The sequence below is a fragment of the Magnolia sinica genome, chromosome 5, assembly GCF_029962835.1.
Source record: "Magnolia sinica isolate HGM2019 chromosome 5, MsV1, whole genome shotgun sequence".
Classification (NCBI taxonomy): domain Eukaryota; kingdom Viridiplantae; phylum Streptophyta; class Magnoliopsida; order Magnoliales; family Magnoliaceae; genus Magnolia; species Magnolia sinica.
The window spans coordinates 3,629,176-3,644,526 of NC_080577.1; the positions used below are offsets into that span (position 1 = coordinate 3,629,176).

General features: G+C 39.5%; 2 protein-coding genes across 6 annotated transcripts in view; both read left to right on the forward strand.

Annotated features, from left to right (window-relative positions):
* LOC131245154 (mitochondrial inner membrane protein OXA1-like) overlaps positions 1–3,641 on the forward strand; it is a 33,326-nt gene extending 29,685 nt beyond the window's left edge. For all 4 annotated transcript variants that reach the window (XM_058244412.1, XM_058244413.1, XM_058244414.1 and 1 more), the window contains 2 exons: positions 2,585–2,639; positions 3,134–3,641. In XM_058244412.1, the coding sequence (XP_058100395.1) occupies positions 2,585–2,639; positions 3,134–3,423 (345 nt within the window). In that variant the 3' untranslated portion in view covers positions 3,424–3,641. The remainder of the gene's footprint in view (positions 1–2,584; positions 2,640–3,133) is intronic.
* Positions 3,642–6,458: 2,817 nt separating this feature from the next.
* LOC131245156 (uncharacterized) lies at positions 6,459–14,254 on the forward strand. 2 transcript variants are annotated; one of them, XM_058244416.1, is made up of 4 exons: positions 6,459–6,616; positions 12,504–12,670; positions 14,050–14,104; positions 14,136–14,254. In XM_058244416.1, the coding sequence occupies exons 1-3, from the start codon at positions 6,529–6,531 to the stop codon at positions 14,065–14,067; spliced, it is 273 nt and encodes a 90-aa protein (XP_058100399.1). In that variant the 5' UTR covers positions 6,459–6,528; the 3' UTR covers positions 14,068–14,104; positions 14,136–14,254. The 2 variants fall into 2 exon arrangements, with proteins under 2 accessions (XP_058100399.1, XP_058100398.1); XM_058244415.1 differs by having other exon boundaries at positions 14,050–14,254.
* The last annotated feature ends 1,097 nt before the right edge of the window (positions 14,255–15,351 follow it).

Genomic DNA, 15,351 nt, shown 5'->3' on the forward strand with positions numbered 1-15,351 from the left:
GTTCCCGAGCCTCTCCATTTATCTGGAAATACCCAATTCCTCCCAAGTTCATCTGCTTTGCTTGGCTCGCATCTAAGAATCGGATCCTCACGATCGACAACTTGAAGAAAAAAGGAATGTAACTCCCCAACATCTTGCCTCTGCTGTATGGGAAACGAGGAATCTATCGACCACCTGCTGGTTCACTGTCCTTTCATATCCTAGATGCGGGAGGACTTTCTGTTGAGATTCAACGTCATAGGGTGCGTGCCGGGCTCTGCTTGTCACTTACTGGCTTACTGGAATGGTTTTAAATTGGGCAAAAGCAGATCCAAGGTCTGGAAAATGGCTATCGTCACTATCTGGTGGGCGGTGTGGAAGGAAAGAAATGAGAGATGCTTCAACAACTCTCAATCTTCGGCTTTAGTAGTGGGTTCCTGGGCGAAGAAATTACTCATCGAATGGGCTGCAAATGTCTCAGCGCTCAAGGGTTTCGATTTCCAGTTTTTAGAATTCTGGTTTCCTTTCTTTTTGAGCTTTTCTTTTCTGATTCTGCCACCTCGGCAGTCTCTGTTGTTTTTCTTGTTTTTCTTCTCTTCCTTTTTTATTTAATATAAGCCCGTTACTTCTTTAAAAAAACAAACAGAATAAGTGCTGGTAATCCCAATTAACTAAATAAACAGAGATGAATGAAACTAACAGGGCTAAATAAATATATCAAGTGAGAATATTGTTGATCAGATATGCTTTAAGGGGATGACTTCCATTCCACCGGATGCTCAGTTCCGGTCTCTTGATAAAATTAAAAAAAGGGCATATCATAAGGCTGATTTTTAAGAAAATATGAATTTGATGCAGGGAGCATGATTTTTGGAGAAATGCTTCTGATGCCATTGAGAAGCCACCTATTTGCTTTTGGGGGCCAATTGATAAAATGGAAATGCATGAATAAGTATTTGTTTTAGAAAGACGTTTCTCACAGGGCCATCAAAATGCTACCTGTTTGCTTTTAGGGGTCGATCGACTCCCAATCAGAAACATGCAATTTGGATAGAAATCAAGATGAATGTGTGAGTTAGAAACTAAAAAGTTAACTTGAACTTGAGCAAAGAGATGATGAAGAAATGAACTCAAGCTAAGAGAAAACCAATTAGAGATAACTAAGATAAAAGAGAAGAAAAGGAAAACAAAAGACTACTAAAACTAAGACTACAACTAGAATGATCTCACAAGGAGGCACGCCCATCCTCAACTATGCTTCCATCGTTTTTGGTCTGACATCTTAACATGAGCCAGCTTAACAGATGTAAGTGGGGGATTTCACACAGTCATCACAGTGAGCATTGGCATTAGGTAAACTGTAAACCTCTCGAGTCCTGGCAGTTAAGACTGGCGTCCTGACTCTTTTCTGCTAGATGTAAGGTTTACCTCTTGAGTCCTGGCCTTGAAGGCATAATGTGTTGATTTCCCTTTCAAGAACCTTAACTAGCTCTTGTTTCTTTCTATCCTTTTGTTTTAATATCAGAATGTGACTTTACTGGTGTGTTTCTATTTAATTGATACTATTAGTCCACTATAGTGAATATAACCAAATTGTGATTTCAATAGTCATTTAGTTAAATGAGGGCCTGGGCTTCCCTTTTATTATTTTTATTATTTATTATTATTATTATTATTATTATTATTTTATCACTGTAGTTTCAAATCTGACTGATAGAAGCATAGCTGCAATTTGAGGGCAACTTTCCAATCTTGAATAATAGGAAATAACATTAAATTTTCTAGTGTCCTCTTGATTAAAAATAAATAAATTCAGAATTCAGTTTGGTTGTGCATTCAAAGATGGCCAAAGTTTTGATTCTGGAAAGACATGCAGCAGGGTCACATAGTTCAAAAAAATAAAATAAATAAAAATCGCTTCTTGTTCTCATTAAAACAAATCTTCTAGATCTCCTTCGTCGATCATGCCTACAATCCGCACTCAGAGAGTTGCATGGTTGCCGTTGCTCTCTTTCCTCCAAAATAAAACTTGGATTGTTGGTTGCTGCCAGAAGACATAATTTAGTGAGTTGTGGATCTTATGAACTTCATGTCATGCCCAAGCAAGTTCTTACTCTAGCATGACACCCTCCAAACCTTCCCTCCGTTTTGGCAATCATTTTAAGGGCTAATTTGGAATCTGTAGCTGCCTCCCTTCCTCTTCTTTTTCATTTCGCATATTGATTTATCAGATGAATTGAAAAGGTTAGAAACAGGTTGGCAACATCGAGGTCACCAGTTCTATCAAGCTTTACCCACCAATTCCGTCAGCCAATGCCCATGACAGGGGAAGGTGGGTAGGGATGGTTCACTGAGCGGGGACCAATCAGATAATGTACAACCATGCATTTTCATCTATGTTCCACCGGCCAACCTTTGATGCGCAGTTCTATCAGCCTTTGCCATATTTACTGCCACTTCTTTTTTCTGAATTCTCCTGGCTGCCATTTGTATCTTTTACAATCCTGTTTCTTATCCTATGATTTTCAAAATAGCATGATAAGGTTAGTTGATTTTGCTGTTCAGGATTTGATCTCCTGTTGAACTTCATTTTGTTTCTTGACAGGCCATTTTTTGTTATTGGATTACGTCAAACCTTTTCTCCCTTGTTTATGGGCTCGGTGAGCACTTCTCCCTCTGTAAATATAGTTGATAATAAATTATATTATCCTTTATCTGAGGAAGTGTATGGTGTCTTCACACCTTTAGTTAATACAAATGGGTCCATGGTTCAGTGATGCACTGTCAGTAGTATGGGTCCCATGGTGCCATGCCCAGGAATGTCTTTGGTGGGACAATCCTATCTTGTCTAGTGGTGGCCTGCAAATGGACAGTCAATGAAAGAAATACACAGTTTTCCCTCAACTGAAAAAAGGCCAGACTAGGATGTTCCCATCTGGGATTTTGGGGTATTGCTCATCCTTGGGGCGGCCCATTAGATCAATCTTCTGGAACCAGCACTAGTTGCATAAACCAAGCCTCGAGTATACTATGCATATCTGTCGTTTGAGGCATTAAAATTTTTCTATGATACTGTTGTTTGGTTTTCATGCAAGGTTTGACTTTTAAGAGTTGCTTTGAAGGTTTGACTTTTTTTTTTTTTTTGTCATGACAGTAATTAAACGGCCTTCAGTGAAGAAGCTCTTGGGTCTACCTGAAATAGTTCCACAGCCTACTACTGCACAACAGCCTAGCTTCTATCCTTTTGGTGGATCTAAACCACTGCTCGGGGGATTGAAGTCGCTTTTTGGGGAGTCTGTAAGTGCAACAACAGCAGATCCTCTGACACCAGTCAACCAATCAAAGATTCCGGACACAAGGATATCTCGGTCCTCCAATGTTGGTCAGCGGTTTAGCAGACTTGAAAGGACAGTGAAAGGAAGAAAGAGAACCAAGAAAAACTGATACTGCATCCTCAAAACTTTGTGATCACAGCCAGGTTTTAATTTTAATTGGCTTGTCAAATAAATCTATTAATCTGAGCCGTCCATCCATACAGCATTATAGGTCAACGAGCCGGATTCAGTTCTGCATGTTGCACGGAAAAAAAATAGCAGCGGTAATTTTGTAATGCTTCTCACCAAGTGCCAGTAGTGATAATCTCACTTGTAATTTTGATGGTGGGGAATTGTTGTATGTCCAGTAGTCTGAGTCAGCGTAATAACACCATGATCAAGAAGTTGGATTCGCTCTCCATTATTTAATATAAACTGATTTATTTATTTTTCCTTTTTCCTTTTTTTTTTTAAAGAAAAAGAAAATTCCTTTTTAAAGTAGGTTCAATATGTTTTTTCCTCTCTCAGTTGTAGAAACTATATGAAGTTTGAATCTGAAATTGATATGTATTTTGAACCCAATTTTCGTGTGTAAAGTTTCTACGAGTCAGTATGCACTGATCTTGCACCGTTCATATTTTGGTAAATGGGAATCCCAACACATTTCAGAAAGGGATTGGAGTCATCCCCCTAATGAAAGAAAATAACCCGGTTCCTGGGGCTCTTTCTCTGCCTCCCTCACGAACATAATCCACTGCGACACATACTCAGCCGGTACAACACCCTAGCTCTGTGGGCACCGTGTTGTAAGTGTGAAATCCAGTGTCCATCAAGGGAGCTCATGTTCACCTTAACAGAAATATCAGCCTGATCCAAAACTCATGTGGGCTGCAGCACAGGGAACTAGGTGCTTGTCTGTGTTATGGATCAGGCTGATTTTTGGAGTGTATATTCATCATGGTGAGGCTCATCTGATAAATAGGTTGATAGGGCCCACACAAACCTATGATTGGCATCCCTCTCTACTGTTTCCTGTGGTGTGGATCATGCCAGCCATTCGGAGCTGAGGTGTTATAACCACTGCACAACAGATGTGGTGGAGGATTCTTGTTACCTCTTACACACAAAACTAGCCCTCTTCCCACGTCTTTAACTCTCTAAGTCTACTGGCAGAGTTCCATTTATTGTTAGAAACCTATTGGAGAGCATCCATGGATTGCTGGAACCAGGATCATATTGTTTTAACAATCCTAACCTCTGATTCGTGAACACATTTATTCTTTCTTAAAATTAGACCATTGGATATTTTCATTTTTAACTGTCCACCAATGTGATACTCAGATAAATAAAGTGCTACTTTTGGTTCATGTTGCATCTAAACTGAGAACCATAATTTGGAAAGTTTAATTTAACTCGCTAGTATGCTACATAAGCGGTTACTAAGTGCATGTGCATCATCCATCACACTCTGCCAGAGTATCAATACTTCACAGTCCTATATATAGTATTATAGCAGTTTCCACCATCCGTTCATTATCGCACACCCATCCAAACAAATGTATGCTCTCGTTCTCGTATTAGTTGATCTGCTTTTAACCATCTCTAGGGAAGTTTTCCTGACCTTGAAACTGTATTCAGAGAAAAATGTGACTCACTTACTTTTGCTTTGATGCTACTCGTGATTTTATTTACTCACTAAGGTTGGATCGCAAGGTTTGCCACACGCTTCAGCATGGGTTTATTGCACATGGCACGCTTAGATGATTCGATGGGGAAAAGGTCCGTTTAGAGGGTGAAGATTTAGTTCAATGCTAGAATGTGGCCCATCATGTAGGTGGTGCACCGTATCAATGGCGGCAGGCAAGTCCTTTCTTATGCCAAGCCACCATTGGCTGGGATCGGGTTTCTTTGTAAGGCCCTTGTGATTAGTCCTGGCCTGATTTCCAGCTTTTTTGGCCAAAGAATCCACAAGTTTTTGAAATAAAATGCCTTTTGGGAGCTATTTATACTGCCGGACAGTGCGATTCTTGAGTCTTGATATGCAGGCAAGTATAAAATTGTACACGTGGCATACATTTACCTCAATTTACATCCAGTAAATTGCGTCAGTCCGAAAGTCCAATTGGCTGAACCATCCTAGCCTCTGATTCATATGGACACTTGTTTGTTGAAATTGGAACAATCCTAACGGTTCAATAAGTGTCCACAAATCCAATACTCCAATAATCTAATCATGTTCACCAAAGCAACGGTCAGATAATCAAATAACGTCCACCATTCCAACTGTCAAGTAATCAAAGAAGCGTAATTTCCAGTTCAAGATACATACCCATAATTTCGACAGTTTAATTTGCATTACTGCTACTACAGCATCTGATGTGGGCCTACATTTTAGAAGTTTTAGATGGGTCTGATTTTATGGATTTGGGTAACTTGAAGTAAATATAATCTCTAGATTCATAATTTCAATGAGGTAAGCTCATTTTCAAGTATCTACCAAACAGACAACGGAGAGGAAACCGGCAAGCATGTGGTAGCTGTGACATTGGGCATCGTATTCTATCAAAACCACGTGTAAAGTGGGTCCCATTATTTAGATGGTTTAAATTGAGATGCATATGTGCCTTGTGGTCAGAGTTAGTGGGCTTGAAGCTTTCGTGACTTTCGTATGCAGAAGGCGCTGTGACTTTCGCTGACGTGGATAAAATGATTTTATGTAGATGAGATCCACCCCGTCCATCAGGTGCACCACCTTGCGCTTGGACCAGGGCCCTAAAATCAGGCCCATTCAACACTCAGGTTGGCTACACCGTGGGAAACAATTGAAATGGCAAGTCCCACCATTAAAATAGTCTGAACTGCATGGTGTGTATGCCATCCAATCCACTCATCTGAGGCGGCACACGAGGATGAACGGATTAGCTGAGAATCAGGACATTAAAAGGACAAAAGCTCGTGTGGGCTACACGACGTGAATTTATAGTTTTTAGAAACGAAATTACACCGTTCCCCTTGGTGTGGCGCACATAAATCTGGGATTCGACTCATTTGCAATTACCAGACTGAAAATGCGTGGTGGAACCTGATGGACGGGGTGGATCTGATGCATGTTTGTCCCACGCACCGCTAAGTTAAAGAAAAACAAGCCGTCCGCGCGCCTACGCGAGTCAGGCAATGGTATAATAGGGCGCAGAAAGATCAAAGATGTTGGAGTCTGATTTTGCGTTAGAGAGAGATGGCCGGAACGCAGCATCTGAAGCGCATCCCGCTCATTAAATTCCCTCAAAGGCATCCAAAAGCATCAGCAGCATCAACATCATCAGGTCTCTTTCCTTTCCCCTCTCTGAAATTCCTTTTTTTGCGATCTATGATTTCTCTCGTTTTCTTCTCTGTTTCTGTTTTCTTTTTTCTTTCTGGAATTCATGTATTTGATCTGATCAATCATACCCTAATCCGGAATTGACATTTCCATCCCCTGTAATTGTTAGTAATTACCAAGAATGCCACGTTGGACCAGTGGTTCCACTACAAGTCCTTGTAGTATTCACCTGCTATTCACTTATTCATAAACCTGCTTACACACTATTGCCTGCGTGGGTCCCACTGCGTTGTGTTTATGCCGTCCAATCCATGAATTATGTGTGCCCCACCATGATGATGGGATGACCCAAAAATCAGGCCTATCCAGTCATTAGACGGGCCACACCACAGAAAACAGTGGTGAGCCACCCAAAAACCTTCAAATAACGTGGTGTTCTGCATGATGGTTGGATCAGCCTGATTTTGGGGGTGCCAACTTTCATGGTGGAAGGACCCTGACTAGTCAGGTTGGATGCCATTCACACACCATGGTGAGCTCGTGCTTATTCCACAAGGACTTGTAGATGATCTCGCCTCTTTTAGGGGTGGAAATAGCAGTATCGTCGCAATATTAGTACTTTACATTGCAAACTATGGGAGGTGTTGTACTTTCTATAATGAACTGATTACCTACAACTCGGTTGTACAATGCAACCCATCTCTTTATGCATTCGGAATTGTTTTTTCCACATTTGCCCCTCAAAGTATCATACATTTTCAAGGGAAGGGGGCTGTCTGTCCTTTGCTTGTTAGCTTTGAAGCTAGCCAGCTGAGAAAACATAGGCATGCTAGCCCGTAATGGCTTTAAAGTCAGCCAGCAATCTGCACGAGTTTCTGCTTTCCAGGGAAGAATGGTTGACATGCAGCTGGCTGTAGATGATCAGTCCTTTCTATATGTGGCATGTTACAGATCATCATTATCATCCGATCCTTATCCTGACTAATTGTGGTCGTCTACAAGAATCCTGCTCCACCATTCCACTCTATCAAGGACCATATTCTCACTTAAACTATAGGTCTTCTAATCTTTCTTACTACCTCCACCCATGTCCTTTTGGGCCTTCCCCTTGCACTTTTAGGGCCTTCAACTTGAACCGACTCACTCCTCACCAGTGGTACTTGGTCTCTGCTACACATTAACAAACCGTATAACTCAGCTTTCCTTCATGTCACTACCTATTAGTGCTACTTTTAGGTTCCCTCCGATGCATCCCTTTCTAATTCTATCCTTCCTTGTCTGCACTCATCCATCTCAGCATCTTTATTTCAGCTACGCTCATTCTATGATCATGTCGTTCCTTTATTGCCCAAAATTCTGTCTTAAACAGCATGGCTGGTCATATGTCAATCCTATAAAATCTCTCCCTTAGTTTGATTGGCATGTGGTGATCATATAAAACTCCAGAGGCATGTTTCAATTCTATGAGCAAAATTATCATACATAATTGCCTTGATCACAACAATTCGGCTCTTATTACCAGCTTGATGAATCCACGGATCTAAAAATTCATTTCAGACAATTGAACCTTCTCACACTGTTTCTTTTTTAGAACCACAAAGAAATCTCACAAATGATCAACCCAAGGCATAAAAAATGGTGATCTTAGGTAGTTGGTTAGCAACTTAACTAATTCCTCATTTTCACTCCTACTGTCACTAAAATTGTATTTCATATACTTTACTTTAGGCCATTTGACTTAAAACCTTTAAATTCTAAAGCATCCTTCTCATCAATTAAAACTATGTCTCTCTCATCAATTAAAACTATGTCATATGCACAAACCATGGGACCTCTTCCTGTAAATGCCTTGTTAACTTCTCCATGACCAATTCAAAAAGATATGGGCTCAATGCCCACCCTTGGCAAGCCTACAATAATTCAGAACTCACTTCTCTCCATTACTAGTCCTCACACTTGCTATTGCTCCCTCATACGCACCCTTAATCATGTCAATATATCCTCTTGTGACTCTTTCTCAACACACACCAAATTATCTATGTAGGAATCCTATCGTATACTTTCTCTAAGTTAATAAAGGACACGTCAAGATGCTTCCTTCTCCCTACATCTCCCCATTATCTGTTTAAGTAGGAAAATGGCCTCTATGGTTGAACTTCTTGGCTTAAATCCTAACCAATTTTTGATACACTTGTCTCGCGCTTTAATGTTTGCTCAATCATTGTTCCTTGAAGTTTCATAATATGACTCATAAGTGTAATGCCATGATAGTTACTACAGCTATGTGTGCCTCCTTTATTCTTGTAAATAGGTATTATAGTACTTATCCATTCTCTAGCATTTTCTCCGATTTTATATTCTTGTTTAACAACATATAAAAAAATGTTGAGTAGCTTTGTCAACCAGACTAAACCAAGATCTCCCATGGACTTTCAAGCCTCTACTGGTGTACCATTGGGTACTAGGGCCTTTCCTGTCGTCTTCTTTCTCATCTTTCACTTAAGACATCCCAATCCTAAGAAAGTAGTTATGTATCTGACCTCGTTTAGGTTTATGTTTCCTTCTATCCTGAAGTTCTTGAAATTGTCAAGCAAGTTCTGGAAGTAGCTGGTCCAACTTTAGTTGATCTCATTGTCCTTAGTCAATATCCTCTAGTCATTGCTATTAATGTATCTAAGGGATCTTTGTCCCTAGCCTTCCTCTCTCCTGTTTGCAAGTTTGAAGACATCTTTCTAACATTCTGTCATCCTTTATTTATTGTACGAATCATAAAGTTTAGCCTTCTTGCTACTTACATGCCGTTCTTTTTTGCTTTTCTATATTCTTCCAAACCTTCGTTGTTTTTAGTCCCTCGTCAAGCCTTGAAACATGATCGTTTCTTGTTAATAGCCTTTTGGACCTCTTTTTAACACCACCAACTTTCCTTTTGTGAGTAGCTTTTTCCTCTAGATACCCCCAAAACTTCTTCTGCAACTTTCTTAATGCATTTAACCATCTCACATAACCATGCCATTTCTCCCAAATCATTCAATCCTCTAACCCACCCTATGGTGCATATGCCCTAATGGGAGATATGAAGAAGTACTCTAGATATTTACACTTTTATTTTTAAGAGGTATGCTAGGGAAATTAATGGGAGATATTGAAGAGTTGATTTGTAGCTCGTGTATGGGATGCAGGACAGTTGCTGGTGTTGTATTTTTCTAACCAATTCTCATACATGTGCAGACCAGCTGATTCATGGACCCACCAAAAACCAGGCTTGTCCTCTCATTAAGTGGTTGACGTTATGAGAAATGTGGATAGTTAGAAGAAAGATGACAGCAGTTTTCTATGTTCAGTATACACCTACCTGATGAGTGGACATGATTTATGCTCTCTCTCTCTCTCTCTCTCTCTCTCTCTCTCTCTCCCTCTTTCTCTTTATTTATTTATTTAAATGATAGGGCATGTTCATGGTGGTTTCCATATGATTCACCTTTGCACATGCGCCATGATTGCCTCTTGAGTCTCCAATGTGAATCACTCAGCATTTTTCTACTTTTGATCATGTGAGAAAGAATGCTAGTCACACACATCATTTTGCATTGAGTTCCAATGAGACATGTGACAGGTGTGTGAATATCTGGGTCAATCATCCAGAAGCAGGTCACTGGATATGGGATTTGAGGAAAAAATGACCATTGCCTATTTTTGTGTCCTGCTACAATCAAGCAGTTTGGACTTAGGATTTGTCCAATCGGCTTACTTTTGGGCCATTGGTCACATATGGTGTGGCCTGCTATCTCCCCCAAGAGATATTTGTGGATTGTGGAATGGGATGCCTCGTAGCTTGTATAGTCCTTATGAATTATTGTCTTGGACTATGGGTCAATGCTGAAATAGGGTGAACTGGACCAATCACTTATCCAGGTTGGGGCCCTTATAGTTGATGCGGCTATGTAGTCCTCCAATCAGCAAGGAGTACCGACCTCTTTCATTCATTGGTGGTGATATTTGCACAAGGTGTCATAGCTTTTACTCCAAAAAAGCTAAAAGCTAATGTTCTTATATACTCAACAATTAATGCTCAATGCTTCCTATGTCGGTAAAAATCTCACGTGTCATCCATTGACATTCAACTTTTGATGACTTGAATATCTCAAAGCATGATTTAGGGGTATCTTGCGTCCAAATCCCTTTATAAATTAGAAGCAACAAAGCTACCAGACAACTCAGGAGATCACTGAAATTTGCATGAACACCAGGGTTTTCTGTTTTGGGAGCTCCAAGCTTCCTATTGATGTTCCCAATCCTCGTCCTCCGAGCAATATTTTCTTTGAATAATTTTCCTGTCCATCATAGTTGCATCTTGGATTTGCTTGGTATGTCCTCAGGAATGCAGGAACTCTTCATTATTGACATAAGCCAAGTATGCTTGTGTTTTTTGTCCATATGGGCATGTCAGTCACATGTCTCAAAAGAGCTGGTGTTGGTATGGATAGTGTATCCAGGATCCAAAGTCTGGCTTAGTGGTGGTCCCAACTGTTGAAAATTGAGACTTCTTTAACTTTGTGAATCACATTTTCTTTTGGTGCCACCTTTTTAAAAAAATAATCTTGCAGGTGAGACAGTACCAAGAGGCGGTTAGAATCAAGTGTAGAGAGATCACAAGAGGTAAGTGCTGAGAAAAGAAGAAAAACAGAAACAGCAGCAATATAGCATGTGAAAGAAGAAGAATTGTTGAAGAAGACCTTCAATCAGTGCTAGTGGAGTTGCAATACAAGAAAGTATAAGACCTTCAATCAGTGCTAGTGGAGTTGCAATACAAGAAAGTATAGGAAAATTCCATCTTCGAAGATCCAATTGCTGGAGCTAGGAAACAACAGTTTTATTCTTGGAGGGAGGGTATTTGCCTGAACAAACAAAATCAAATCAAATGAAACTTTTTTAGACATAAAAATTCTCTCTCTAGGCTATAGAGCAGAAAAAAAAAAAAAGAAGAAAAGAAATTGACACACTGGGACCCCTATTGACTTGTTGCACAAGCTAACTATTAAAAGGGAACTAAATAATTAAGGACCGTCTATATAGACCATAAGGGTCTCACATTTCTACTAGAACAAATACCACCACATGTTTGGGACCCACAGGAAAATCATCACGCTGGTCGGGCTTGTCAAATGTATTGGTGGGGCGTAGACACCCTGATCGAGCTGCAAATCATATAATCTGTTTGGACAGATTTGGGGTTCCAATTATCAATTGAACGAGCTGTTGAGCGAACCCTTAATTGACGCTCATACGTGTGTGATCAATGGTCTGGATGCATCAACAGTACTCAAATTCAAACTAGCTCTACTCGGCACACTTCTGATCAGAATTTTGGGCAGATTCTTCCTGAATCATTTGTTGAATAGATTTATACTTATTTATTTTTGGTTCACAAGAACTGCTTAAATCATCTCTAGATGAGGGTTGGATTTTACCCATGTCTTCACTCTTTCACATGCTGGGGACTTTGGAATCCGGTTCTCAAAGTTCTTTCATTTCATTTTTCTTTTCTTTTTTCCTTCTTCATTGTTTTATGACTAAATTTTATTGAATCAAGTGATTAAGTTAATCATGCTAGGTTTAGAGTTGCCTCTTGAAATCCTTCCTCCACAAGGTTACCTAATAAAACATTAGTCCATAAGCCAATCATGATATGAATGTAGGAGCTGTTGGTGTATATACTTTCAAGTTTGTATAAATATGATCATTACATATGCTCTCTTTCTCTCTCTCTCTCTCTCTCTCTTTATATATATATATATATATATATATCAAGTTTTATGAATATGATCATTGCTTAGTCTCTGTTTGTCTTCATAAAAAAAATTGAACTTTGTATGAATGTGATCATTGCATAGGTTCTGGATCGCATCTGCAAATGGCTTCTGCATCTGGCAAGGCCCAAGAGAGTTACTCTTTAAGATCTGAAGTTCCTGCCCCCCCATCCAACACTGCTCTAGGAGGAAAGGCTTCCCTTCAGCCAAAAAGGACCCCCGTCTCCGATAAAGAGATTGAAGCTATTTTGGTATGCATGACTTGACTGCTTAGATGTTACGGGAAACTTCATCGTTCACCTGGATGGCATATTGCAGGAAGTATCCATTTACTCCAGTTCTGAGCTGTTAAATCTGGTGACCAGAGTTCTAATGGCTGCAACTCATTTAGTTGGAATGCTTCACCACCTTAAGCCCTAGATCAGGCAGAGTAAAGGATAACTCCATGCTGTGGTTCAAAATATCAGCCTGAATGCATCTGTTTTCTGAAAAAAAATTTCAAAGGCCAGTATGACCAATATGTATTGATCTTTTGAAAAACACATCTGTTATGGTACTGATATTTTGGACGTTGTTCCATGCCCCAAAATGAATGCTTGTGCAGCCTTTAATCCTAGGTTATTTTATTTGAAAAATTGAGAGTAAGTGTCATGTCCATTACTTCTCCATAAGCAGCAAATCGTTGTGCACTTTTGATATTTCCACCAGCATATTATAATGTTTTAATATTTACATGCTGCACCAAAACTTTTATTGTTGCGATGAAGCGCCATTTTGGCCATGTTCTTTTCCCTGTTTTCTTGGTAGTTTTTGGTCATGACTTAAGAGTGTTGCCAGGATAAAACCTGTGAAAATATCATAATTTTGCACAAGCTTTGCTAAGCCCACATGCATGGATAAGGCAGGTCATGTATGTGCGACATGTGCCATCATAGCACATTGATACGAGATCCAATCCATTTGTCAGAGTGGCAGAATGTAGATGCTCTCACCCAAGAATCGGGTAGGTCCACTGTTTACAAAACAAATGTGTGGCTGAGAAAACTTGGCTGAAGTTTTCTTCCCTGTTGAACCAATCCTCCTAACATTATGGTCTACCTGCTGAACGGACTGGATTTACTATTGGGTGAGAACATATACAAAGGTCAGACCTACCTGATGGATGGCTTGGATATTGCACATGTTGGTCACACTTGCACATGTGATGGTGTATATACAAACTGCCTTGTGGATGTCTATGGTCTTAGCAAAGCTCAATTTGCACAACCCCAGCCCCTGTATTTTATTGTTGGCTCTGCTATGAAATTTATTTCTTTGCGTGTTTGGAGAATAGTGGTATTATTTTCTTTACCTTCTTAGGAAATTCTTTTGTTGTATGTACGTCTTCAAGGTCTAACCCTGCGCATGCAAGGTCTTATATCCATTTTTTCAGAAATCTTGTGATTTTAGCTCCATAAAAAATACTCATATATCCCTATTTGTTATGCTAGCATACACATGCCATGCTGCTTGCTGTGATGAGATAAAAAAGACCTGTTTTTCTTTTTTTTTCTTTTTCTGTTTTTTTTCTTTTATCCTCTGTGTGTGTGTGTGTGGATACTGTTTCTGATTAGTGAAATGCTCTGTGCAGTTGGGTGGCTGCTTTTGATCTTGTTCGATTGCCACGAGAGCACCTGCTTGATGGGGTTGGGGTTATTGTTTTTGTTAGCTCGCGAGATTGAGCTCTGCAGATGGATGTGGAAAGCTGTTGTATTTACTCTTCTTTGAAGGGATTGATGAAGATAATTATTTATAATAAAAGAAGTGCGAAAAATCAAAGGGTGTGTTTGTTCTCATTCGATTTGCAAGATCTACTAGGTGTAGAATGCTTTTGTTCTCATTCCATTTGTGAGCCCTACTAGGAGTAGAACTGTGAAGTTGCGATGAAAGGTAAGAAATGCTGTCTGACCTGTGATGGGTTCCTGCATATGACTCTCTATTTTTTAATTTTTTAATTTAATTATATATATATATATATATATATATATATATATATATATATATATATGAAATGAATACTAAGTCGTGAAACATGTGGGCATCCGAGGTGGGCACCCGTCCTTGTACTGATCCCCATCAGTGCTAAGCTGCTGAGTTCTGATGGCATTGGATTTTGGCGATTTAGAAGAAAATGCTTGCATGATTACTATGAGTAAGCGTTAGTAAGGGCGTGCCCACACTGACAAAATCGTTCTTGGTGTGGAAGTTTCTTGGGATTTTTTCAAAATTTGAGGTTTTTCTTCGGAAAATCTTGCCAAAAATAGGAATATTTAAAATATTTATTTTAAATTATTAAATAAATTAAAAAGACACGTGTATTTTAAAATGTGCCGAAAATTTGAAAACCTCACTATAATATCATGTAATGCAATCCTTTAAAAAAGATCATGTAATGTATTTATCAAGATATTATACTGAGATTTTTAAATTCGCAGCGGTATTTGTCACATTGGGCATGCCTCCCACTTATGTGAGATGAACGACTTCATGTGCACGAGATCCATCCTGTGTATCAGGTGTGCCACCTAAGGCCAAATGTTTGGCCTTGACCTGAACATTACACCGATTCAGAACTCAGGTGGACCTCACCATAAGAAAATTTGTCAAATCATGCAGTGATGTTTTAAAATCTGCCAAGATTTTGAAATTTTGGAAAATCTTGAGCAAATATTGCCTAATATTTATTTGTGATATTATTGCGATGTTCTCAAATTCTCTTTTATATTTGTCACATTGGGCATTCCTACCACTTGTGCTAGATGAATGACTTTATGCGGATGAGATCCATATTGTCCATCAGGTGGGTGGGTGTGAGAAAAATGGTACCCACGAGGTCGACCTAATGGCGTCCACCTCATGAGAGCTTCCAATGAGGAAAACGGATTGCGTATAG

Coding starts and splice junctions, on each gene's coding strand:
- LOC131245156 (XM_058244415.1), top strand. CDS start 6,529: ATGGCCGGAACGCAGCATCTGAAGCGCATCCCGCTCATTAAATTCCCT. Junction 6,617..12,503: donor AGCAGCATCAACATCATCAG/GTCTCTTTCCTT, acceptor ATCATTGCATAG/GTTCTGGATCGCATCTGCAA.